Genomic DNA, 24,340 nt, shown 5'->3' on the forward strand with positions numbered 1-24,340 from the left:
GGAGGAGGAGACGCTGGCGGCGGGCCCGGCTCCTGGGGCTGTTGCATGCGCTGTGCAAGAAAGGAAGAGTGGGTTTGTTTGGCTGGTGAAGTGCATTATTTAAGTCTGGGCTTGCCTGCCTGGCTCCGATGCGCAGGTAGATAGATGCCGGCGGCGACCGCAGGCAGGCGCGTTGTGTGTACAGAGGGACGAGCCATGTGTTTTGCAAGCAGGACGTGGCGTGCCGAGTGGAGAGGCGGCGGCTCGGCTCGGCTCGGCCCGGCCCGGTCCGGCGGTGCCGCTCTGTTGTCGCGGACGTGAGCGCCCCCTGGCGGGCGGGTGGTTGGCGGCGGCGTGGTGGACGCGTGTGGCAGTTGTGTGCACCGGTTGCTTGGCCGAGTGAGCAGTGGCTGGCGGTGTTGGCGCGTCGTCGGGGAGGTATGTGTTGCGGCCGCGTCTGCTGCGCGCTGCGTCGTTGTGTCGACTGTGTGTGGGCGGCGTTGTTGTGGGCACGTGTGCTCTGCCGAGGGCGTCGTAGAAAAGTGGGTCGCGGTGTGCGTGCGTAGCCCGTGATGATGTGTATGTGCGTCGCGTCGTTGTGTGCGAAACGGCTGCCGAGAGGTGTGTGGTAAGTGCGAAGCGCGAATGTGCGGCGTTTGGCGGTTTCGGTGTGTTTTCTGTTTTTGCGGCGTGAGAGTGGGGCTGGCTGGCTGTTGTTGGTTGCCTTGTGTGTGTAGGTTGATGGCGCGACGCGGAGGGGACGCCGTTTGGTGTGTGCCTTGCCTCGCGTGTGGGGTGTGCACGTGTGTTGGCGTGCCGTGCATGTGTTTGGGTCGTGGGGGCGGTGTTTTTGTTTGTATTTTGATTTTCATTTTTTGGCGTGTTGTGTTGTGTATGGCAAGGGCGCGAGAGGAGTAGTGCGGCAGTGTCGTTGCGGCACGGGCGTCTGGTGGGGCTGTGCGTCGTGGCGGGAAAGGTGTGTAGGTTGCGGCGATGCGGCGAGCCCAGCCCGTCGTTTGACGGTGTGCCGGGTGAGTTGCGCTGCGAATCGAGTGTGGCGGGAAGGGAGCTGCGTGGCGCCTGCGTCGTTGGCAGCAGGGGCTGTGCTTTTGAGAGTTTGTTTGATTTCGTGACGACGACGACTGGTTGGTTGGTTGGTGGATGGGGTGGCGTGCGCGTTTGTCGTACTGGGCGAGTCGATTGCCTGCCGGCTGGCGAAAGGTGCGCCGCCGCCCGTCTCGCGCTCTGTTTTTTTTCTGTGTGTGGCGGCTGCGTTTTGTTTGCGGTGCGCGCGAAAACGGTGGTGCCGAAAGTGTGCCGGCGTGGCGTTGCGGCTGCGACCGCGACGAGCCGCGGGCGCGCCATTTGGTTGGTGTTGCGTGAAGAGCGGCTGTGTACGGGTAGTGGCTGTAGCCGTACGTGTACGTGCATCCGGCCCGGCCGCCAGCCCAGCCCAGCCCAGCCCAGCCGAGTCGGGTGAGCGGCGGCCGACACGTGGTGCTGTGCTCTCTCGGCTCGGGGGGGTTTGTGTGTGTGTGCGTGCGTGCGTGCGTGTCTCGTTCGCTCTCCGGAATCTGCTCGTTTTGCTTATCCCCGCCTGTCGGCGTCGTTTATTTTACTTATTTATTTTTTACTTGTTGTTTGTTTTTCGACGTCGTCTTGTAGTTTTGTCCTTTGCGGCGTGCCGACGACCCGCCGCGCGACCTTATGAAACCCCAAAGCGTGGCGTGGCCGAGCCGCAGCAGCTAAGGGGGTGCGGCCGCCTCCGACGCCTTAACCTAACTTCTTTAAGCCCTTAACGCAGCCACCTAACCTAACCTAACGTAACCTCACGTAACCTAACCTAAGCTCTTAAGGCAACCCCCAAGTCGCCTTAACCTAACGTACGTGACCGCAACCTTAGCTTAACGCCTACGTTAAGACGTGACGTGACGTCACGTCAACGCTTAACCTAACCCTGACGCCTTCTTAGCCTAACCTGACGTAACCTAAGGTAAGGTAACCGTGAAAGAAAGAAACCACCTTTGTTTGACGTTGAGGCGTGTAAGGTCGGCTGTGAGGGCAGATTCGGTGTGTCTGGTAATTTATTTTGTTTGTTTGTTTGTTTATCGTTGTTTTGTTTTGTTTTCGCCTGTGGCGGGGGGGTTGGCGCTGCGTCGGCCGGTGCCAAGTTGCGCAGGCGGCGATCGTAAAAAAAAAAGAAAAAAGAAAAAAAATGTGTTGGAAGGGCTGTGGGTGTTGGCGGGCGAGGCGAGAGGAGGAGGACGGCCCGCGGCCGTGGCCCGACGGCTGCGGGCCGATCGGGAAAACGGCGGAAGGCGATGGGGCGGCGGAGGTGCGTTTGTGCACGGCCGTCATCGCCGCACGACTCGGCTCGTGTGGCTGTGGCGCCGGCCGCGGTGGCCGGGCTGCCGCGGCGACGGTGTGGGAGTTTTGACGAAGGTTTGGCCATTGTGGCGGGTCGTCGGCTGGGGCTGTGGGGGCGGCATTTGGGCGGGGGCGGCGATTCTCGGCGGGCCGACCCAGGCTGTGGCGCGCGGTGGCTGCAGTTTGGCCGTGGTTTGCGGCGCCGCCGCGGCGACTGGTTGGCGACCGTGGTGTCGGTGTGTGTAGCCCCATCCTCGGTGGTTTGAATGGCGCGGGTGGTTGCGGCGCAGGTTGGGGGCTGCTCCGCGCAGGCTGTCGGACGTTGGGCGGTAGCAAGCGCACCTACCCACTTCTTCTTAACTTATCTTCAGTTGAGGGTAATGTAGGTTTTACTGGTAGGCATTTCCTACTTCATCTTTGAGTTCTTACGGGAGAGGAACATCGGGTTTGGATGTGTGTCATCTTTATTAGTGGCGTGTATCTGTCATCTAGTGTGGGATTTGTTTGTCATCATGTAGTTCTGCTGCGGCTTTCATCTTTGCAGCAGAGCTACAGGGCGTTTATATGTGGCCCTGTCATCATCAGGGGCTCCAAGGTTTCTGATCAATGGATTTCCTGCCTCTTCCTTGCTGTCGTAGAATCTTCTTGTAACTTCTTTAATGCGTTGTAGGACTTCTGGTTCAGGCGTGAGTTCTCGCAGGAATCTCGTCGGGAACTGCGAGTTTACGTGTAGAATTCTTCTGAGGGCCTTGTTTTGTAAGGCTTGCAGTCTAGATAGATGTTTGGTGGCAGCATTTCCCCACACGGTGCAGGCATATTCCATGATGGGGCGAATAAACATACGGTATATGAGCAGCCCATGGTCGCTGGAGAGAGTTGAGTTCTCGTTGAGGAGGGGGTAGAGAGCCCCCAGGCGCTGGTCAACTTTTCTTCGGACGGCGGTGATGTGCTGTTGCCAGGTAAGTTTTGCATCCATTATGACTCCTAGGTATGTGGCCATAGGTTGCCAGTCCATCTCCACTCCAAACAGCTGAAGCGCAGGTATATGTGTGGGTCTCTTCCGTGTGAAGATGATTGCTTGACTCTTCTGTGCATTAAATTTCATTCTCCATTTGCGGGACCAGTTCTCGATGTTTCGGCAGGCGTCGCGTAGTCGATGATGCATGATTATGGCCCATCTGCTCCGGGTGTAGACCGCTGTGTCGTCCGCGTATAGAGCCACTTCTACACGCAGTGTCCGAGGTAGGTCCGCTGTGTACAAAGAGTACAGGGTTGGCCCAAGCACTGACCCCTGCTGGACTCCAGCAGCGACAGGTCGTAGCGTCGAGGTGGCGTCGCTGATTCTGACTCGGAAGGATCGTCCTTGAAGGTAGGAAGCGAGCAGGACTACATAAGGTTTGGGAAACTGTAGGTGTTGAAGTTTCCACAGTAGTCCTGTGTGCCAAACACTGTCAAAGGCACGAGAGACGTCCAAAAAGATGGCCCCACAGAATTCTCGCTGGTTGAAAGCTTGAGTGATTTCTTCTACAACTCTCAGCAGTTGATGTGTGGTTGAATGTTGGCATCTGAATCCAAATTGCTCATCAGGCAGCATGTGATGGCGATCTATGAGAGTCTTGATACGCTTCAGCAGAAGCCTCTCAAAAACCTTGCTGAGATGAGAGAGTAGGCTGATCGGTCGGTAACTTCGAGGGTCCTTTCTGGATTTGCCTGGTTTGGGAACCGGCACAACTATGGCTTGTTTCCAGGCAGTTGGATAATTCTTCAGACGCAGGATGATGTTGAACAGAGCGGCAATGTAGATGTATGCGTTTGGTGGTAGTTCTTTCAGCATCTTCCCGTTGATGTTATCAAGTCCCGGCGCTTTCTGGTTGTTTAGTCCACGAATGCAGACGTCGACTTCTTCTGGAGTAATTGGTGGTATGTCCTCTTCTTCCACTCTGTCAGGTGCTTGTAGGTATTCTTCAATTTCATGTTCAATCCGATGTACATGATTCCCATCCACCGGGTCGTCCACTGGTGTGAAGTTGTTTTCAAAAACGTCTGCAATGGCATTCGCTTTGTCTGCAGGAGTGTAGACGATACCATTGGGCGTTTCAAGTGGTGGTATCGTTGCCTTCCGCTTCGTGAAGAATCTGACAGTGTCCCAGGCTTCCGGATCGGGTGTAAACTCCTGCAGTTTGTCTGCCCATTGCCTGTTCCTGAAGTTTATGATGGCAGCCTTGATGCTTCTTCTCAGTAAGTTGATTCGTCGTTTCAGGGCCTGGTCCCTTGTCAGTCGCCAGTCCTTACAGAGCCTGTTCCTCTCACGTATCAGGTCAAGTATTTCCTGCGGAAGTCCTGGTCTTGTTGTCTGCTGTCTTCTAGTCATCGGTGTCGAGGTGGTAATGGCCGTTTGCAGGACGTCGTCAAGTGTCGCTAGCTCAGCCTCGATGTCTTCAGCGTCCGGATGAAGTGGTAATTCTTGATTGATAACTTCTTTATACCGATCCCAGTTCGTCCTTCTGAAATTCCATTTGGGTGGCTGATGAGTCGCTTCTGCAGCCAGGCGAAAAATGACCGGCAGATGATTTGAGTTTAGTGCGTGCCGCACCTCTGCTGTCAGGAATTGATTGAGCCCCTTCGTTATGGCTATATCAATTACGTCCGGATTGCCATGAGACGGGTAGCAGGTAGGTTCATCCGGGCCGCACGCAAAGGCATTTGCCTGTTCCAGTACTTGCAGGAGGCGCCGTCCGCTGTAGGTAGTGGTCCGCGAATTCCAGGCTGCATGCTTCGCATTCATATCGCCAGCAATGAAGAGCTTTCCTCGCATTTGTAGGAGCGCTGTCGCATCCTCTACATTTAAAACTGGTTTCGGTGGTCGATATACTGCAACAAAAGTCACCATTCCCACTGATGTGTCCACTGCTATTGCTGTGGCTTCAGTTGATCCCATGTCTGGTACCGGCACAGGGTAGTGTTTAATGGATCGTTTGATGTAAATTGCTGTGCCACCGCCCGCTGTAAGTCGATCCGTTCTGTAGCAGCTGTAATTCGCAATATTTGCTCGGAGTCTCGGTTTCAGATGTGTCTCAGAAATAAGGCAGATGTCGATGTTTTCGTCGATCAGGAACTGTCGTACGTCGAGTAGGTCATGATATATGCTGTTGGCATTGTAGGTAGCCACGCAAAGATCTTCAATTCTGCGAACTCGAGCCATTATGCGCTGAGTGTTGGGTTGCCAGTGGGTCGAAGCACGTTTCTAATCGTGGCTTCAACTGTTGCTGCCAGGGTCGCTGGTAGAGCTTGAATAGCCCGACTCATCTCTGTGACAGCTGTCATCATGCCGGTCATGAGCTGTACTATGTCAGCATACGATGGTGTTGTCGGCTGCTGTGATGGTTGTGATGTTTGCTGCTGCGATGGTTGTGGTGTGGTTGTTGCCTCAGGTCTTCGCCCACGTAGTGGTGGGAAGGTAGACGGATCGGGGTTGTAGTCGTCCTCATGTCGCGCCCTTGTGGAATTTTCTTGCTGCGCCCATGCTGCAGGTCGAGACTGTTGTTGCTGCAGATATGCGATGCGTCTCTCCATCAGCGGTGGTTGTCCAGTTTGTTGTCCTTCTGCGTAGCGCTGGCTGGCCGGGGTGCTTCTGACGACAGTGTTTCTTCTAATGCGGTTACTTTCCCTGGATGTCAGCGGTGGCAGTCCTCTCATCCGTCGACTGGCATCTTTATGTTTTGGGCAAGTCTTGTAATTTGCGGGGTGATTGCCCCCACAAAGCCCACATTTCGCTGGTTGTTCCTTTGGAACCGGGCACTGCCGGCTGTCATGGGGTCCGCCGCATTTGACACACACCCAAGCCATCGTGCAGTGTCTGGCAACATGATTAAATCCTTGACAGCGGAAGCACTGCGTGATTCCGCGTTGTTTGCGTAATATTTCTGCTGTGACTTCCAGGGCAAAGAGCCTGTGGATCTGTAGAATCTTCCTACAGTCCAGGGAGTCAGGAAGGATGACAACTCTCAGTCCAGACTTCTGGTTGGTGCCAGGCATTCGGTGGAAGTCTACAACGTGCACCGTGTAGCCCATCCGTTGCAGTTCTTCCTTTACATCTTCATTTGTGAGGGAAGCGACTACTCCTCGCAGTACCACTTTCAGCATAGGTGCCCGTACAGTTGGGAAGGTATACATGGGTATACCTCTGGCTCCAACAAGGTCCATCACGCGTACATAGTCTTCATTAGAGGAGACAGTAAGCTTCAGTTTGTCTCCTCCCGCTTGTTTAGCAGAAAACGGTTGCTTCAAGTTTTGTTTGAGCCAGTCGTACAATTCCTTATATGTGTCTGGATATTGCATTACTATAGGTGGCATTCTCTCCGCCGGTTGTGAATGCCTTTGCTGTTGTGACGCCTCGCTTTCGTCCGCAGCCGAAGTTTCTTCCTCGATAGCGTTGTATCTATTTCGTGTTTCAAGCCCTTGCCCTTGCGGTGGTTGCGATGCTTGTATCTTAGCTTGCCGTTTTCTTGGCGGGTTTCGAAATCCGTCGTCCAACTGAGTTTGGTGTTGTGATGTGCGGCCGTCTTCGCTTCGTTTGCGGCTTAAAGAGCTGCCGCCATTTGCATCAGTACTGCTCCCAGTTGCATTGTCGAATTGCATAGCTTCATAAGCCGACTGTGATATCATACCGCCGTCCGAGTGCGCCGTGTTCGGAGTACTGGGTACATTTTCCAACTCCATGCTTTCTTCAGGTGGCTGATATGCCGTCTGTGCGTTCTGCAGTTGAGGTGCAGTCGGCGCGGGTGCAAACAGTTCCGGATATGCTTGCCTAGCTCTGGCCGTTCTCGATTGCCGGGTCGTCATAGTCTCATTACCCTGCCTCCATTGCCGGTTCGTCATCAGTGGGGGGTCAGATGAGGCCGCCGATGAAGCATGCTCCGCCGGACGGCGATCTGCCACACCCTTCGCGGAGTTATCGCCCGTTATCATCGCAGCGCAAGCGTCATACGTCTGCTCACAACGGAATACTAACTCGAACTGGGTAGCAAGCGCGGGAGGCGCGGCGCGGCGGCGCGGCGGCGCGCCGAGTGGCGGCCGCTATCTCGGCCGTCCGCGCCCGCCCGCGACACTGGCTGGGCCAGGCGCGTGCGCGGCTATTCTCTGCTGCGCGCCCCTCGCTGTTGTGCGCCGTCGAAGGAGAGAAGGAAGCGAAACAAAAAAAAAAAAAAAGAGAACAAGCAAAAGATGGCAGACCAGGCGGCTACGAACGAGACTGCCGCGGCACCCGCCGCCACCGGCACTACGAAGAAGGCCAAGTCTGCGTCGTCTGCGAAGAAGCCGCGCGCCAAGCCTGCGCACCCGCGCACCTCTGAGATGGTGACGGCCGCCATCAAGAGTCTGAAGGAGCGCGGCGGGTCGTCGCTGCAGGCGATCAAGAAGTACATTGCCGCGCACTACAAGCTGGACGCGGAGAAGCTGGCGCCCTTTATCAAGAAGTACCTCAAGTCGGCCGTCGTGGCTGGCGAGCTGGTGCAGACGAAGGGGAAGGGCGCGTCGGGCTCTTTCAAGCTTGCCCGCGCCGGCGGCGGGGCGGCCGAGGGCGGCAAGGCTCGTGGTGGCGGTGGTGCGAAGAAGAAGCGCGCCGCTCCGGCCAGCAAGGAGAAGAAGGGGGCCCGTGCGGCCGGCGCAAAGAAGGCTGGCGGCGTGAAGGCGGCGACCGGTCGGAAGGCGTCGGCCGCTCCCGCGGGTGCGAAGAAGGCGGCTGCGGCCAAGCCGGCCAAGGCCAAGTCGCAGTCGAAGGCGAAGAAGGCCGCCAAGGTTCCGACAAAGAAGCCGAAGGCGCCGCGCCCGAAGAAGGCGACGGCGACGCCGTCTAAGGCGAAGGCTTCGCCCAAGAAGAAGAAGTAAAAGGGGCAGGGAAGGGTTGGCGGTTGGCGCTTGACACCGTCGCCTGGTGGCCGGCGCGCAACCAGAGGCTGTCGCGCGGTCCCGGACAAAAACAAAAACGGCCCTTCTCAGGGCCATCAAAGCACGTCGGGAAGGTGTTGATTGTCGTGGTCGGTCGGTTGCCTTGTTGTTGTCTGTCTTGCTTGCTGGCGTTTGTTTGTTTCATGTGTGGATGGTGTTTGCGTGCCGCGGTGGTTGGATTGTGGGGTCGTTGGCGGGCGTGGGCGGCGGCGCGCGGTTGTGTGGTTGGTGTTAAAGTGTATTTTATTTTCTATTTTTACCTATTTATTTTGCGCCGCGTTTGTTTGTTTGTCTTGGTGGTGGTTTTGGAATAGTCTTTTTTGCTTTGCTTTCCGGGCGTCACGTTTTGTCTCGTGGTCTGTGTGGGTGGCGCTATTGACGCTTGCGACTTGCCTCGGCCGGTGCGGTGCTTTTTTTTGGAAACGGCGGCGCCGGGCCGGGCCGGGCCGGGGGTGGGACGACTGGACTGGAGTGAGTGGGGAACTAGTCGTTGCGACCGACAAAGTTTTGCTCGCGACGGAGAGACGTTAGTGGCCCTGAAAAGGGCCGTTTTGTTTGTTTTTTTTGGCGGTGTGCGGGTTTAGGCGCGCTCGCCGCGGATGCGGCGCACGAGCTGGATGTCCTTGGGCATGATGGTGACTCGCTTGGCGTGGATTGCGCACAGGTTGGTGTCTTCGAAGAGGCCGACGAGGTAGGCCTCGCTGGCCTCCTGCAGGGCCATGACTGTGGAGCTCTGGAAGCGCAGGTCGGTCTTGAAGTCCTGGGCGATCTCGCGCACTAGGCGCTGGAATGGCAGCTTGCGGATGAGCAGCTCTGTGCTCTTCTGGTAGCGCCTGATTTCTCGCAGGGCGACGGTGCCCGGCCTGTAGCGGTGGGGCTTCTTGACGCCGCCGGTGGCGGGCGCGCTCTTCCTCGCCGCCTTGGTGGCGAGCTGTTTGCGCGGCGCCTTTCCGCCGGTGGACTTGCGGGCCGTTTGCTTTGTCCGGGCCATGGCTACTGCGGATGCGGATGCGGCGTGGAGGATATGCGTGCGCGACGGCGTCCGGTGCTGCCTTGACAACGGGCCCGCGCGCTGACGCTGACGCTGACGCTGTAAAGACGAGCCGATCCTTGGCTCGAGAATGGTGCAGTCTAGACAGATTTGTCATTCCTGCGGTTCCTGTGGAAGAGAGAAGAAAAATATATTAACACACTTGTTGATTTTTCCATGCTGGTGTGACCTGTAAGAGAAAAAGTAACACACTCTGCTGGGGGGATTAGTAAAACTTAATCCCTCAGCAGGTCAGGCCAGCGCGTGCTTGGCCTGTGATGTGGTTGTTGGCCCAGTCCACGGATGAGCCGGTTACGGGAGTGTTCTGTCCTCTCGTAGAATTTCCTGGCGATGGCGCGGAACTTTTCTCGAAGAGGCAGGATTCCGGTGTCCTCGTGGAGTTGGCGCGTCGAAAAGCGCCTTGGAAGATGCATAGCAGTCTTCAGGGCGCGGTTCTGTATCCGTTGCAGAGTCACAATGTGAGCATCTGCGGCTTTCCCCCAGACCACGGCCGCATACTCTAACAGTGGGCGAACCAATGTTAGGTAAAGCGTGATGCCGTGTTGCGGTGGCAAAGTTGACTGCGGGTTTAGCAGTGGATACAGGGCGCGGAGGCGTCCAACTGCTCTCCCTTTCACATCACGGATGTGATGCTTCCAGGTGAGCCTGCGGTCTAGGGTAACCCCTAGGTATTTTGCCGTCCCACTCCATGGGATGGGTTCTCCCAGGATTTCGAGCGGCGTAAGCCCTGGCGGCAGAAGTCTTCGAGTGAAGACGACTGCCTGGCTCTTTGTGGCGTTGAATTTCAACCGCCACTTTGTTGCCCATGAGCCCAAGGCGTCACACCCGCGTTGGAGGCGGTTTCTCTGCACCGGTGCTGCGCTTATATGCCCTCGGTGCGCGTGGTGGGGGGAGGGGAGGGCGGGCCGCGGGGCCCCAGAGTCTATATAGGGGGGCGGCGCGCGCGCTGGGCGCCACACGTACACGCACGCGAGTGCTGTTCGAGATGTCGTTGAGAGAGGTTGCTTTACCTGCGAAGGGTGTGGCGGATCGCCACCCGTCGGGGCCAGCTCAGGCGACTGAGCTGATCCCGGTGGCGGCCCCATCCGGCCCCCACACTTATGACGAACCGGCTTACGACAACTGACCACGACAGGAATGACTCTTCGGATTCTGATGTGCTCTCTCGTGATCGAGTGTTCATTCTTATGAACAAACTCGCTCACGGGGGTACCTACCCGGGTCGACAGGACGACGAGGCGACTATACTCGCCTTCTGTCACATTCGGAAGGGTGCCACTCTGCCGTACACGAGGCAGCAAGTGTCGGGTGTGCCACCGAGAGCCCCGCCGGTTGAATCGCGCGAGTCTGCGGTCCCGGCGGTGGCGGCCTCGGCGGGAGTTGCGCCGCTGGCCTCGACCACTGAAGAGGTCGATGTGCCCCCGGCTGCACCCCTGGTCCCCAAGACACGAGAAGAGCCCGTGGCTACGCTAGCTGCGGCCGCCGAGAAGCAGGATATCGACCTGCCTGACGCAAACTTGGCTGAGGCCATTGCCGAGTCAGAGCGCCGTGACACTGACTCTGACGCTGCCCGTGCGCCCAGAAAGCGCCGGGCTATGACGCATGACGACTCCGACACTCCCTCTCAGACGTCCGACACAGCGAGGCCGCGGAAGAAGGCCTCGAGGGCTTCCCGCCCTTCCACCACGGAGTCTGGGACGACTATCGCGGGCTCCTCCGCGAGCGCCGCCTCGCCGAGACCGACGAAGACGCGGCGGCCCACTCGTCCACCTGCCACCTCCCGGCAGCCGGATGAGGATGGTTTTGTCGCCCCTCCCAGGCGGCGCACTGCCAGGGCTGCTGCGCTGCAGCAACCGACACCGCTGCCGACCGCCAACGCGTTCGCGGGAGCCAGTGTGGACGCGACTGAAGATGGCGCCGCGCCTCCTGTGTCGGCCCAAAAGAAGCCCCCGCCCATCGTCATCCAATGGGCGGGCGGGTACAAGGAGTTCCAGCAAAAACTAGACAGGGCGGCCACGTCCGCCACTGTCAAGACTGCTGGCCGTGACCTCTACAAGGTCACGGTGTCCTCCAACGAGGAGTACCGCGCGGTGATGGACACCATCTCCAGAGATGGCCTCCCGTGCTACACGCACCCCTCTGAGCCGCTCAAACTTCTGAAGGTGGTGTTCCGCCACCTTCCACTCAAGTTTGGGGCGGACTATCTTAGAGAAGAACTCGAAGACATGGGCTTCGGCGTCCGGTCCACCGGACTGATGAAGTCCCCGCGCACGCACCGCGACATGCCACTGTACCAGGTTGTCCTCGTCGACAACCTGGAAAATCGGAAGATTTTCCAGGTGCAGCGAGTCGGCCGGGTCAGGGTCGCGGTGGAACCACTCCGAGCCAAAGGCAAGAGGGCCCAGTGCTTTTCCTGCCAGAGGCTCGACCATGTCTCCCGCTACTGCTCTATGTTGCCCCGCTGCGTCAAATGCGCGGGACAGCACGAGAGCAAGTCTTGCGGGCTTGCCAAGGAAGAGAAGCCGACGTGCTGCAACTGCGGCGGCGCGCACGTTGCCAGCTACAGAGGCTGTTCGGCCTTTAAAACGGGCCGAAACCACCGGAGCGGAGGGGCTGCTCCCTCTCGTAAGGTGCACCCGTCCACCAGCTTTGCTGCCGCCACCAAGGGCGGACCATCAGCCGCCACCGCCCGACGTTCGGACCTGGCGGCGGGCGAGACGAGGCAACCGGCCGCGCCGTCCCCGGCTTCGCCCGGGGGGGAGGCCAACCCAACACCCACGCAGAGCGAGCGGGTTGCCGGCCCGCGCAGGCGTCGCCGGCGCGCGGGCCGGGCCACCCATGCCGCTGCACGCCGGACTGCCGATGACACACTGCCGCAACAGACGACAGCACCTCGTGCTACGCCGCAACCGGCTGCCGACGCTCCGCGGCAGTCGTCTACTACGGAGTTGCCGCAACCGGCCTCCCCAGTGGCGGAGGCCGCCCCAGCGGCCAACGCCGCCCCCTCGGCCACCGATGCAGCCGAGCTCCGTTCGCTCTTGCGGTCGTTGAGCCAGCTGCTAGAGCAGCTACCGGTGCTCGTCACCGCGGTCACGTCGGCCCTTCAGGCCGGCGTTGCAACCCCGCCGCGTCATAGATAATCGCCACATCCATGGCCTCACCGTTTGCGCTTTCAACGCAAACAGTTTGGTCCCCCAACAAGGGGAATTCAGGGAGTTCTTGCGCGACGAGGCAATTGACATCTGCCTCGTGTGCGAGAACTTTCTGAAGCCGGGGCACATGTAAAGGTGGCCAACTATCGGTGCTACCGCACCGACAGGTTGACGCATGGCGGGGGGACGGCTATTTATATCAAGGCGTCCCTCAAGCACCATGACGTCCCGCTTCCGCCCCTCTCTGCAGTGGAGGCCACTGGGGTGGCTGTCACCACGACGGCAGGGGTGATCACCTTCGTTGCGGCCTACAGGCCGCCGAGGGGACTGCTTCAGGAGGCCGACATCGACGCCCTGCTGGCTCTGCGCGGGAAAGTCTTCATTGCGGGTGACTTGAATGCCAAGCACACGCAGTGGAACTCCCGCGTTACCAATGCCAGCGGCCGCCGACTCCTCCGCGCCACACAGCGGCATGGCGCGATAGTACTGGGGCCTTATGATCACACTGTCTTCCCCCATCGAGGCCAGTCAGATGTGCTCGACATCGCCGTGCTCAAAGGTGTTGGGCACTTCACTTCGGCCACCGTTCGATGTGCCATGTCGTCCGATCACCTCCCGGTGGTCTTCGACATGGACGTCATCGGTGCATCTCTGCCGTCCGTCCGCCGCAACTTCCGTGGCATCGACGAGACGCGCTTCCGTGACGAGGTCCTTGCCCGACTCGAGGGCGCGCCAGATCCCGCTGTGCATGGGGCTGAAGAAGCGTTAGCCCTCTTCACGCGGCACACACTAGCTGCGGCGGAGGCGGCCACCCCCAGGCGGCCGGACCGGCCGCGAGACATGTCGCGCCAACTCCCGCCGCCTATCCTGAAGGCGATAACAAACAAGAATCGCCTCTTCCGGGAGTGGCAGCTCACACGGCAGCCAGAAACGAAGCGCCGCCTCAACAGGGCGCGACGCGAGATTCGGGCAGCCATCGATGAACATCGGAATCGGGACTGGGCGGGCTTGGTGGCCACCCTAACTACGACGGATGGTAGTGCTTGGCGGACCGCCAAGCGCTTCCTTCGTCGTCGCCAGCGAGTCCCGCCTCTCCATGCGGGCGCGGACGTTGTCTGCGAGCCGGATGCTAAAGCCAGCATCCTCGCGGACACGTTCGCGGAAAATTTTCGTCCTGTTGATGGTGTGCTCGATCCCGATCTTGTTCGTCTGGTGGAGGATCGCCTGCCGGTCTTCCTCGCTGCAAGGGAGGCTGACGATGTGATCGAGGAGATAACACCCGAGGAAGTGGACCTGCAGCTCCGTCGCCTCAATCCGAGGAAGGCGGGTGGCACCGATGGTGTCACCAACCACCTGTTGAGGATGATACCGCCGGAGGTACACCAATCTCTGGCGGACATCTTTAACAGTATCCTCCGCACTGGGACCTTCCCTTCCGCATGGAAACATGCGGAAGTGGTTGCCATCCCCAAGAGCGGCAAGGATCCGCGACAGGCAGCGCACTATAGGCCGATCAGTCTGCTCCCGTCCCTCTCAAAAGTGTTTGAGAGGTTGTACGTGGAGCGGCTGCTGCGTATCGTGACAGAGCAGCAACTCCTTCCCGAGGAGCAGTTTGGTTTTCGGCGGGGCCACTCTACCACACAGCAGCTGTTGCGCCTCGTGGAGCAGGCGATGCGTGCGCTGGAGACGCGAGAGTACCTAGGGGCGGTACTTCTCGACGTCTCCAAAGCCTTCGACTGCGTGTGGCACGACGGCCTCGTGTACAAACTTTTTGTGCACGGGGGTACCGACGTCGCACGTGGTCCTGCTGCGCTCGTATCTCTCGGGGCGCACTTTTCACGTCCGAGCTGATGAGGGCACATCCACCGACTGGCAGATTCGGGCGGGAGTGCGGTAGGGGTCGGTCCTCGGTCCCCTGCTGTACTCCCTGTACACCGCCGACGCCCTGCAGGTGGCACGCGTGGAGTTGGCGCTTTATGCTGACGACACGGCGCTGTTCACCCGCAGCATGAACGCGGCCGAGATGCGCCGCCGCCTCCAGCTCGGATGTGACGTCCTGGGTGCCTGGTCCACGAAATGGCGCCTTAAGTTTAACGCTGCGAAGAGCCAGGCTGTCATCTTTAGCAGAAGGATGATGCCACCGGACCTACCGCCGGTCACGATCATGGGGGGCCCCATTCCATGGTTGCGGACCGGCAAATATCTCGGGGTGACATTGGACAGACACCTGACGTGGCTGCCACACATCCGTGACGTCAGAGGGCGGGCAGTGGGGCGCCTTCGTGCGCTTTACCCATTCCTCAATCCCTCATCGACGCTTCCTCCACGCCACGGCCTCACCATGTATCTGTCCCTCGTCCGACCGGCACTGGAATATGCGGCCGTGGTGTGGGGTAACGCGGCAGTGACGCACATTGCGACGCTTCAACGCGTGCAAAATAGGGCGCTGCGACTTGCGCTCCACAAGCCGCCTCGCTACCCAGCAAGGCTGCTCCATGAGGAAGCGGGCATCCCTTTCCTACGGGATCGCTTCCGGCAAATCGCCAGGGTGTTCTACAGCGATGCAGAACACTCTGCCAGTCGCCTGATTCGTGGTCTGGGCCGCCAGGTCCACCACAGGCCAACGACTCGATGGCCAGATCTACTGCGAGAGTAATTTCTCTCGCAGCACGATGTTGGTAACAAATATGGCGTCGCAATGACTGACGCCTAGTGAGGACAGCTCACTCTGTTAGGAATAAAAGCACCCTGAAGATGTCACTGCAGGAACAGCAGCACCGCTGCTTAACCTGCCCCTACACCTGGCATATGAAGCCAGCGTTTTACAGCGAGCGAGCGAGAGCTGGGCGCCACAACCGTAGCCGACTCGCTAGCGCCGGGTGAGGAGCTTGCCTTGCTTTCTGTTTTTATATTATTGTGGTTGAGACGCTTGAAGAAGAAGAATGACAGGCCGCGGCAAGGGAGGAAAGGGGCTCGGCAAGGGTGGCGCCAAGCGGCACCGCAAGGTGTTGCGCGACAACATCCAGGGCATCACGAAGCCCGCGATCCGCCGCCTGGCGCGCAGGGGCGGCGTGAAGCGCATCTCTGGTCTGATCTTCGAGGAGACGCGCGGAGTGCTGAAGGTGTTCCTGGAGAACGTGATCCGCGATGCGGTGACGTACACTGAGCACGCCAAGCGCAAGACTGTGACGGCTATGGACGTGGTGTACGCCCTGAAGAGGCAGGGGCGCACCCTGTACGGTTTCGGCGGTTAGGCGGTGTGAGACCGAAGGAAGGAAAGGAAAGAAAGAGAGATTGAAAAACGGCCGTTTTCAGGGCCACCACAGTGTTCGGAAGTGGAAAAGTGCGAAAGAGTCTGTGTTGCTGGTTGTTTTTTTTTTCTTTTTTAGTCTACTTGGCCTTTTAGTTTTGTTTGGAGTTTTTTGACGTGGTGTGCGGTGCGGTGCGGTTGGGAGGGAAGGAAGCGTGCCCTTGCGTTGTGTGAGCTCCTTCCTTCCTTCCTTCCTTCCCTCCCTCCCTCTTTGCTTGTATGCTTTTTGTCGGTGGATGGGCTGTGTGTTGCGGCGCGGCTGAGTGCCGAGGGGTTATTTTTGAGGTGTGTTGTTGTGCGCCATGTGTGCTGGTTATGGTCGCGAGACTGTGCGTGCGTGGAGTGGAGGAGGTGGCCAAGTACGTGTGTACAAGATGGCGGCGCCTGTGTGTGTAAGAAGGAAAAACCGTACACAGAGAGAGAGAGAGAGAGAGAGAGAGAGAGAGAGAGAGAGAGAGAGAGAGAAAAAAAGTGGTGCGACGAACGACTGGAATTCTGCTTTGGACGTAGGTTTTTAAAAAAAAAAAAACCTTTATTCATCATTAATAATAATAATTATACAATATTAACCCACTTCCTTAATAGCATTAGTGGGTCGTAATATTAATACATTTATTATTGTTTCATGCAGCATGCTACAAAATATGATGTGCTACAGGTTACTACAACAATGGGCATTATACTATATATCCCTACTACTTAAGAAACTATTACTATCACTAATTTCTAATTTCTACACCTGCAGCGTCACATATGTGCCAGTAGAATATATAAACCTACTTTGCAAGCCTTGCTCTTCGGGCTAACCCCAAAGAGCTTGCCCCCGGCACTGGGCTGGCCAAGATGTTAACTCGCTGCAGTTCCATAACCTAACATAATATCCTATTCTAAGTCCTACGGAGCTAACTTATCCTAAGTCAAATCTGGTGCATCTCTAAGTCGGTGAGATTAACCCCTCCTCCCCCTAATCCTGCGCGCGGCGGATCCCAACTGTGATGTGAAGTCGGCCAGTCCGCGCGCTGGCGGTATGGGAAAAGGGATCTAGACAATATCGGTGTAGGTTTGTGTGGTGGCCCTGAAAAGGGCCGATTGTTTTGTTTTTGAGCCGAGCCGAGGCGGCAAATGGCGCGCTGCGTGCCAAGGGAGCACGCGGCGGTGCCGATTGCGCTGTCTCTCTTTTAGGCCTTCTTCTCGGTCTTCTTTGGCAGCAGGACGGCCTGGATGTTGGACAGGACACCTCCCTGTGCGATGGTGACGCCCGACAAGAGCTTGTTGAGCTCCTCGTCGTTGCGTATGGCGAGCTGCAGGTGGCGCGGGATGATGCGCGTCTTCTTGTTGTCGCGGGCCGCGTTTCCGGCCAGCTCGAGCACCTCAGCCGCGAGGTACTCCATGACGGCGGCGAGGTAGACGGGCGCCCCGGCGCCGCCGCGCTCGGCGTAGTTTCCCTTGCGCAGGAGGCGGTGGATTCTGCCGACCGGGAACTGGAGCCCAGCCCTGCTTGAGCGGGACTTTGACTTGCCCTTGACTTTGCCTCCCTTTCCGCGTCCGGACATGGCGATGGGCTAGTTTCGAAAGAAGCGAGAAAGAAAAGCACAACGCAAACGGTGCGAGCCGCAGCGAGTCGAGCAGCGGAGTGCGTGCCGGCGCCGTCTCGTCTCGTCTCGCTTAATTCACGGACATCCTCTGTCCGGAGATGATGGAGGCTAAGCAGCGGTGCTGCTGTTCCTCCTTTCTCCTCTGTGTTGTGGTGTGGATGGCCTCACGATTTGAATGGGCCTCTGGCTACCCCGCTGAGTTTAAAGCAGCGAAGTAGTTGGTCGCTGGCATGTCCTCTGGGGCAGGCTTACGCCTACCGGAGCGCCACTCCTCTTTCACCCACTTCTCTGCGACCTGGTAGATGTGTTCCCAGTCGGAGGGGGTGAAGATGGGGCGGCTGTTGAGCAGTATTAGCTCCTTCCTCGTTACCACCTCACGCAACATGCCTCGCGTGTGGCGAAGATCGCACGGTTGGTGAGGCAGTGATGGTTTTGCATGTGCCGGCGTGAAGGGGTACGGGTTGTCCCCATGAGGATACGACCCGTCCTTCAGCGACGCCACGATCTTTTTCAGGAAGGGCTGCACGCTCCGCTCGTCCGGAAGCGGAAGGGGCAGTTCTTCGACGGTTTCCTCTTCTTCGACTTGCGAAGAAGCCGGCGGCATCTCTTCCTCGGATTGTGCTGCTTCTTCCACGTCTGTCTCCGAGGGAGTGGACAGCGCAGGCGTCCAGACGTCGACTTCCATGCTCGAAGCCGCCTGCATCGTTGCAGGAGGCGAGTCAGTGGACGTCTGTGTGGCGGCGTCTACCCCCACTGGCCGCCTCACGGGGGCGGCGGGCGCAGGGACAGGCCGCGCCTTCTTGAAAAGTCGCAGCTCCTCTCGCAACTCTTGCAGCTGCCGGTGGAGACCGACGATCTCCTTCTGCATGGCCGCTCTCTCTGCCGCCATCGCGGTTTTGAGGGCTGCCACGGCGTCGTCGGTAGCGGCGCTGGGCGAGATTGCGGCCGCCCCGTTGTCCCCCTTGGGCGGGGGTGGCGGAACGGCCGCCTCTTCTTCGTGTACCGCTTTCTTGGCGGTTGTTGTTGGTGGTCTCCGCTGCTTCAGATATGCGCACCTGCGTGCGTTTGCGGCGTGCGAGCCGCCGCAGTTTACGCACGTTGGCGCGACGTCTGAAGGCTTGTCACAGTCACGTGTATCGTGTGCCTTTGCACATTTCAAACACGCAACTGCTTCCCTGCACGACCTGGCGACGTGTCCCATCTTCTGGCAGCGGTAGCACTGCCTCTTGTGCTGCGGTCGGCTGCGCTTCTTCTTCTTGTTGCTGCCGCGGCCGTCTCCTGCCAGCGTGAGCAGAAGCTTTGCCACAGCAGCAAGTTTGCCTCCCTTCCCGCGTCCGGACATGGCGATGGGCTAGATTCGAAAGAAGCGAGAAAAGCACAACGCAAACGGTGCGAGCCGCAGCGAGTCGAGCAGCGGAGTGCGTGCGTCGTGTGTGTGCGTGCCGGCGCCCTCGCTCGCTCGCTCGCTGTAAAAAGCTGGCTTCATATGCCAGGTGTAGGGGCAGGTTAAGCAGCGGTGCTGCTGTTCCTGCAGTGACATCTTCAGGGTGCTTTTGTTCCTAACAGAGTGAGCTGTCCTCACTAGGCGTCAGTCATTGCGACGCCATATTTGTTACCAACATCGTGCTGCGAGAGAAATTACTCTCGCAGTAGATCTGGCCATCGAGTCGTTGGCCTGTGGTGGACCTGACGGCCCAGACCACGAATCAGGCGACTGGCAGAGTGTTCTGCATCGCTGTATAACACCCTGGCGATTTGCCGGAAGCGATCCCGTAGGAAAGGGATGCCCGCTTCCTCATGGAGCAGCCTTGCTGGGTAGCGAGGCGGCTTGTGGGGCGCAAGTCGCAACGCCCTATTTTGCACGCGTTGAAGCGTCGCAATGTGCGTCGCTGCCGCGTTACCCCACACCACGGCCGCATATTCCAGTACCGGTCAGACGAGGGACAGATACATGGTGAGGCCGTGGCGTGGAGGAAGCGTCGATGAGGGATTGAGGAATGGGTAAAGCGCACGAAGGCGCCCCACTGCCCGCCCTCTGACGTCGCGGATGTGTGGCAGCCACGTCAGGTGTCTGTCCAATGTCACCCCGAGATATTTGCCGGTCCGCAACCATGGAATGGGGCCCCCCATGATCGTGACCGGCGGTAGGTCCGGTGGCATCATCCTTCTGCTAAAGATGACAGCCTGGCTCTTCGCAGCGTTAAACTTAAGGCGCCATTTCGTGGACCAGGCACCCAGGACGTCACATCCGAGCTGGAGGCGGCGGCGCATCTCGGCCGCGTTCATGCTGCGGGTGAACAGCGCCGTGTCGTCAGCATAAAGCGCCAACTCCACGCGTGCCACCCGCGGGGCGTCGGCGGTGTACAGGGAGTACAGCAGGGGACCGAGGACCGACCCCTGCGGCACTCCCGCCCGAATCTGCCGGTCGGTGGATGTGCCCTCATCAGCTCGGACGTGGAAAGTGCGCCCCGAGAGATACGAGCGCAGCAGGACCACGTGCGACGTCGGTACCCCGTGCACAAAAAGTTTGTACACGAGGCCGTCGTGCCACACGCAGTCGAAGGCTTTGGAGACGTCGAGAAGTACCGCCCCTAGGTACTCTCGCGTCTCCAGCGCACGCATCGCCTGCTCCACGAGGCGCAACAGCTGCTGTGTGGTAGAGTGGCCCCGCCGGAAACCAAACTGCTCCTCGGGAAGGAGTTGCTGCTCTGTCACGATGCGCAGCAGCCGCTCCACATACAACCTCTCAAACACTTTTGAGAGGGACGGGAGCAGACTGATCGGCCTATAGTGCGCTGCCTGTCGCGGATCCTTGCCGCTCTTGGGGATGGCAACCACTTCCGCATGTTTCCATGCGGAAGGGAAGGTCCCAGTGCGGAGGATACTGTTAAAGATGTCCGCCAGAGATTGGTGTACCTCCGGCGGTATCATCCTCAACAGGTGGTTGGTGACACCATCGGTGCCACCTGCCTTCCTCGGATTGAGGCGACGGAGCTGCAGGTCCACTTCCTCGGGTGTTATCTCCTCGATCACATCGTCAGCCTCCCTTGCAGCGAGGAAGACCGGCAGGCGATCCTCCACCAGACGAACATGATCGGGATCGAGCACACCATCAACAGGACGAAAATTTTCCGCGAACGTGTCCGCGAGGATGCTGGCTTTAGCATCCGGCCCGCAGACAACGTCCGCGCCCGCATGGAGAGGCGGGACTCGCTGGCGACGACGAAGGAAGCGCTTGGCGGTCCGCCAAGCACTACCATCCGTCGTAGTTAGGGTGGCCACCAAGCCCGCCCAGTCCCGATTCCGATGTTCTTCGATGGCTGCCCGAATCTCGCGTCGCGCCCTGTTGAGGCGGCGCTTCGTTTCTGGCTGCCGTGTGAGCTGCCACTCCCGGAAGAGGCGATTCTTGTTTGTTATCGCCTCCAGGATAGGCGGCAGGAGTTGGCACGACATGTCTCGCGGCCGGTCCGGCCGCCTGGGGGTGGCCGCCTCCGCCGCAGCTAGTGTGTGCCGCGTGAAGAAGGCTAACGCTTCTTCAGCCCCATGCACAGCGGGATCTGGCGCGCCCTCGAGTCGGGCAAGGACCTCGTCACGGAAGCGCGTCTCGTCGATGCCACGGAAGTTGCGGCGGACGGACGGCAGAGATGCACCGATGACGTCCATGTCGAAGACCACCGGGAGGTGATCGGACGACATGGCACATCGAACGGTGGCCGAAGTGAAGTGCCCAACACCTTTGAGCACGGCGATGTCGAGCACATCTGACTGGCCTCGATGGGGGAAGACAGTGTGATCATAAGGCCCCAGTACTATTGCGCCATGCCGCTGTGTGGCGCGGAGGAGTCGGCGGCCGCTGGCATTGGTAACGCGGGAGTTCCACTGCGTGTGCCTGGCATTCAAGTCACCCGCAATGAAGACTTTCCCGTGCCGGCGCCGGTTCTCTCTCCTCTCTTTTTTTCCTCTACTGTTAGAGGGGGGTGTTGGTGGAGGTTGTTGTCGATTTTAGACATTTCCTCCTCCTTTCTTTTTTGTTGTTTTTAATACTGGTCTTTTGTGTTTTGCTGTTTTTTGAGAGATGTCATTTAACTAATTTTGCTACTGCAGGAGTAGCGACTTAGGTCTTTTGTATCTGTTCCCATTCTGTTCGTATTGCCCAAGGGTGTTTATTAGGTCATTTTGTGAATTTCGTGCCGTGGCGTAGAAAACTTCTGCCATGGCACGAAACCGTGTTGTTAGCGGCTCTATGCCTGCAGCTTCGTGCAGGTCCGCCGCGGGGAAGCGCGTGGGGACGTGTAAGGCCCGTCTTAGCGCTCTGTTTTGGACCTTCTGTAAGCGATCTATCGTCGATCTGGCTGCACAGTGCCATACAGGGCACGCATATTCCAGTATCGGTCGAATTAGACTTCGATAGATAGCTACTCCTGTTGCGGGGTCGAGGGAACTGGTGCTGTTTAATACAGGGTACAGGATCTGCATCCTGGCGTGAGTCTTTCTGCGAAGTTCCTCTATGTGACACTTCCATGTCAGGCGTCTGTCAAGTGTGACACCGAGGTACTTCGCAGAATTTCTCCATGGCAAGTTCTGCCCCTGTAATCGCAGCAGTTGGTATGGTCTTCTTGGGGGTCGGCGTTTCCCGTATCGTCTGGTGAGCAGCATGGCTTGTGTTTTTTCCGAGTTTATTGTTATTCGCCACTGCTTGGCCCAGTTTTCCGTCCTGTTTAGGGCGGTTTGCAGACGCCTTGTAGCCAGGTTCCTGTTTGTCGAGCAGGAGAAGAATGCAGTGTCATCTGCATATTGTGCAGTGTGTACATGCTGAGTCATAGGGATGTCAGCAGTGTAGACACTGTAGAGGATGGGTCCCAGGACCGAGCCCTGGGGCACACCTGCACCGATTCTTCTCCTGGTCGACAGGGATCCATCGATCTTAACTGAGAAAGTCCTACCGGAGAGATAGTTTTTAACTATTTTGACGATCTTTCCGGGGAAGCCTAGGGTGTACATCTTGTGTAGTATCCCGGTGTGCCAGACTGAGTCGGAGGCTTTTGCCACGTCTAGCAAGACAAGCCCGCAGTAGCCCTTTCGGTTGAAGCTGTCCGTAGCTGCTTCAACCACCCTCATAATTTGCTGGGGGGCGGAGTGTCTTTGCCTGAATCCGAATTGGAATTTCGGCAGAATCTGCTCTCTTGTGATATGGTCCTGTATGGGGGTTAGTAGGAGGCGCTCATAAAGTTTACTGATGGTAGGCAGTAGACTAATTGGTCTATAGTGTTGCGGGAACACCGGGTCTTTTCCTGGTTTTGCGATCGCAATGACTTCTGCGTGCTTCCACTGCGCCGGGAATTTTTGTGATCGCGTCAGTTCGTTAACTATGTCGGTCAGGTGGGTGATTGCCAGAGGCGGGAGGAGTTTCAGCAATTCATTTGTGACCTGGTCGTGACCCGGGGTCTTCCTGGTGGGCAGCGACTTGATGCAGTGCGCCACGTCTTCAGTACTGAAGAGTGGCGTGTAGTCATCTTCGTCGTCTGCTTCCAGGAACACGGCCAGTTCTCGGCGGACTGTTGCAACGTGTTCTCTGTCCTGTACTTCTGCTGGTCTGAACTGTTTTTCGAACACGTCGGCTAGTGCGTTAGCTTTGTCAATGGGGCTGAACTGCAGTCCGCGTTCGCCATGCAGTGGTGGCATTTTCGCGCGTCTTTTTGTGTACTGTTTGGTGGCTTGCCATAAGCTATTGTCTTCTAGTTTGAGAGCTGAGAGCCTTGCTGACCATTGTTGGTTGCGGTATTCATTGAGATCTGCTTTCAGCTCTCTCTGTAGCCTATTGAGTAGCCTCCGCGTGACCTTGTTTCTGGTGAGCTTCCACTCTTTGGCGATCCTGTTTTTGTGCCGTATTTGCGCAAGCAAGTGCGGGGGGAGTTGCCTGGAGCGGGGGGGGGGGGGGGGCCCACTTGAGGCGTTGTGGCTCCCTCAGCAGCTTGCAGGATCGCTCTTGTGAGGTCGTCTAGTGCCTGTTCTACTGTCTCTGCAGTTGGAGGCGGGGTCTGGGCAAGTTCAGTTGCTATTGCGTTACTGAATTGCTCTTTATTGATGCGCTTGTACGTCGCATGTCGTTGTGGGATAGAGAGCCATTCTCCCATATCGACCTCAAAAATCACGGGATTGTGGTCCGACGACATTCTGTTTACCGATGTCGCGGATACAAAGCCCACCAGATTCTTTGTGATGGCTATGTCGAGGACGTCCGGTCTTCCTCCGTTCTTTGGGAAGTGTGTCGGTTCCTCTGGGCCCCATATTTGTAACTGGTGTGTGCGCGCGAGTCGTTGCAGCTGTTGACCAGCTTGGTTTCGGTGTCTCGAGTTCCAGTCCGCGTGCTTGGCGTTTAGGTCCCCTGCTATTAGCAGTTTGCCTCTAATACGGCTAAGTGCAGCTATGTCGTCCTCTTCTAGTCTTTGGGAAGGGGGGCGATACACTGCAACGACTGTTAGGGGGCCAGTTACTGTGGCCACTTCGATTGCCGCCGTTTCTATTTCTGTTGTATTTGGGGGTATACTTGGTGGTGTCTGATTCCTTTTTTGACATATACCGCGACCCCGCCTCCGTGAGTGGGTCGGTCGTTTCTGTAACAAATGTAGTTTGGTACAGAAACTCTTAGTCCTGGTTTGAGGAATGTTTCTCCCACTAGGCATATGTCAACGTTTTCGTCCTGTATGAATTCTCTAAACTCCATGGGTTGGCGAGTGAGGTTGTCTGCGTTAAACGCGCATATTTTGAGACCTTGTATATTAGGTCTCCTATCCATGGTGGGGGACAGTTTTCCCTGGGGCGGTCGCTGCTACAGGCGACTGCTGTGCTGCCGATCTGAGGTCGGCGGGGAGTTGCGTCAATGTTGCTAGTATACCTACTAGCTGGGTCATCTGTGCCTGTAGCAGCTGGATGGACGACG

General features: G+C 58.0%; 1 protein-coding gene across 1 annotated transcript; it reads left to right on the top strand.

The window, feature by feature from the left end:
- The first annotated feature begins 10,443 nt into the window (after positions 1-10,443).
- Positions 10,444-17,512, top strand: LOC126285053 (uncharacterized). The gene is made up of 3 exons (XM_049984376.1): positions 10,444-11,465; positions 11,949-12,373; positions 17,499-17,512. The coding sequence occupies exons 1-3, from the start codon at positions 10,444-10,446 to the stop codon at positions 17,510-17,512; spliced, it is 1,461 nt and encodes a 486-aa protein (XP_049840333.1).
- The last annotated feature ends 6,828 nt before the right edge of the window (positions 17,513-24,340 follow it).

Source organism: Schistocerca gregaria, chromosome 8 (genome assembly GCF_023897955.1).
Source record: "Schistocerca gregaria isolate iqSchGreg1 chromosome 8, iqSchGreg1.2, whole genome shotgun sequence".
Taxonomy (NCBI): Eukaryota; Metazoa; Arthropoda; class Insecta; order Orthoptera; family Acrididae; genus Schistocerca; species Schistocerca gregaria.

Bases quoted from the DNA above. Each gene is read 5' to 3' on its own strand.
- LOC126285053 (XM_049984376.1), top strand. From the start codon at position 10,444: ATGACGAACCGGCTTACGACAACTGACCACGACAGGAATGACTCTTCG. The intron at 11,466-11,948 runs GTGCTACACGCA...AAACCACCGGAG, and splicing joins ATCTCCAGAGATGGCCTCCC to CGGAGGGGCTGCTCCCTCTC.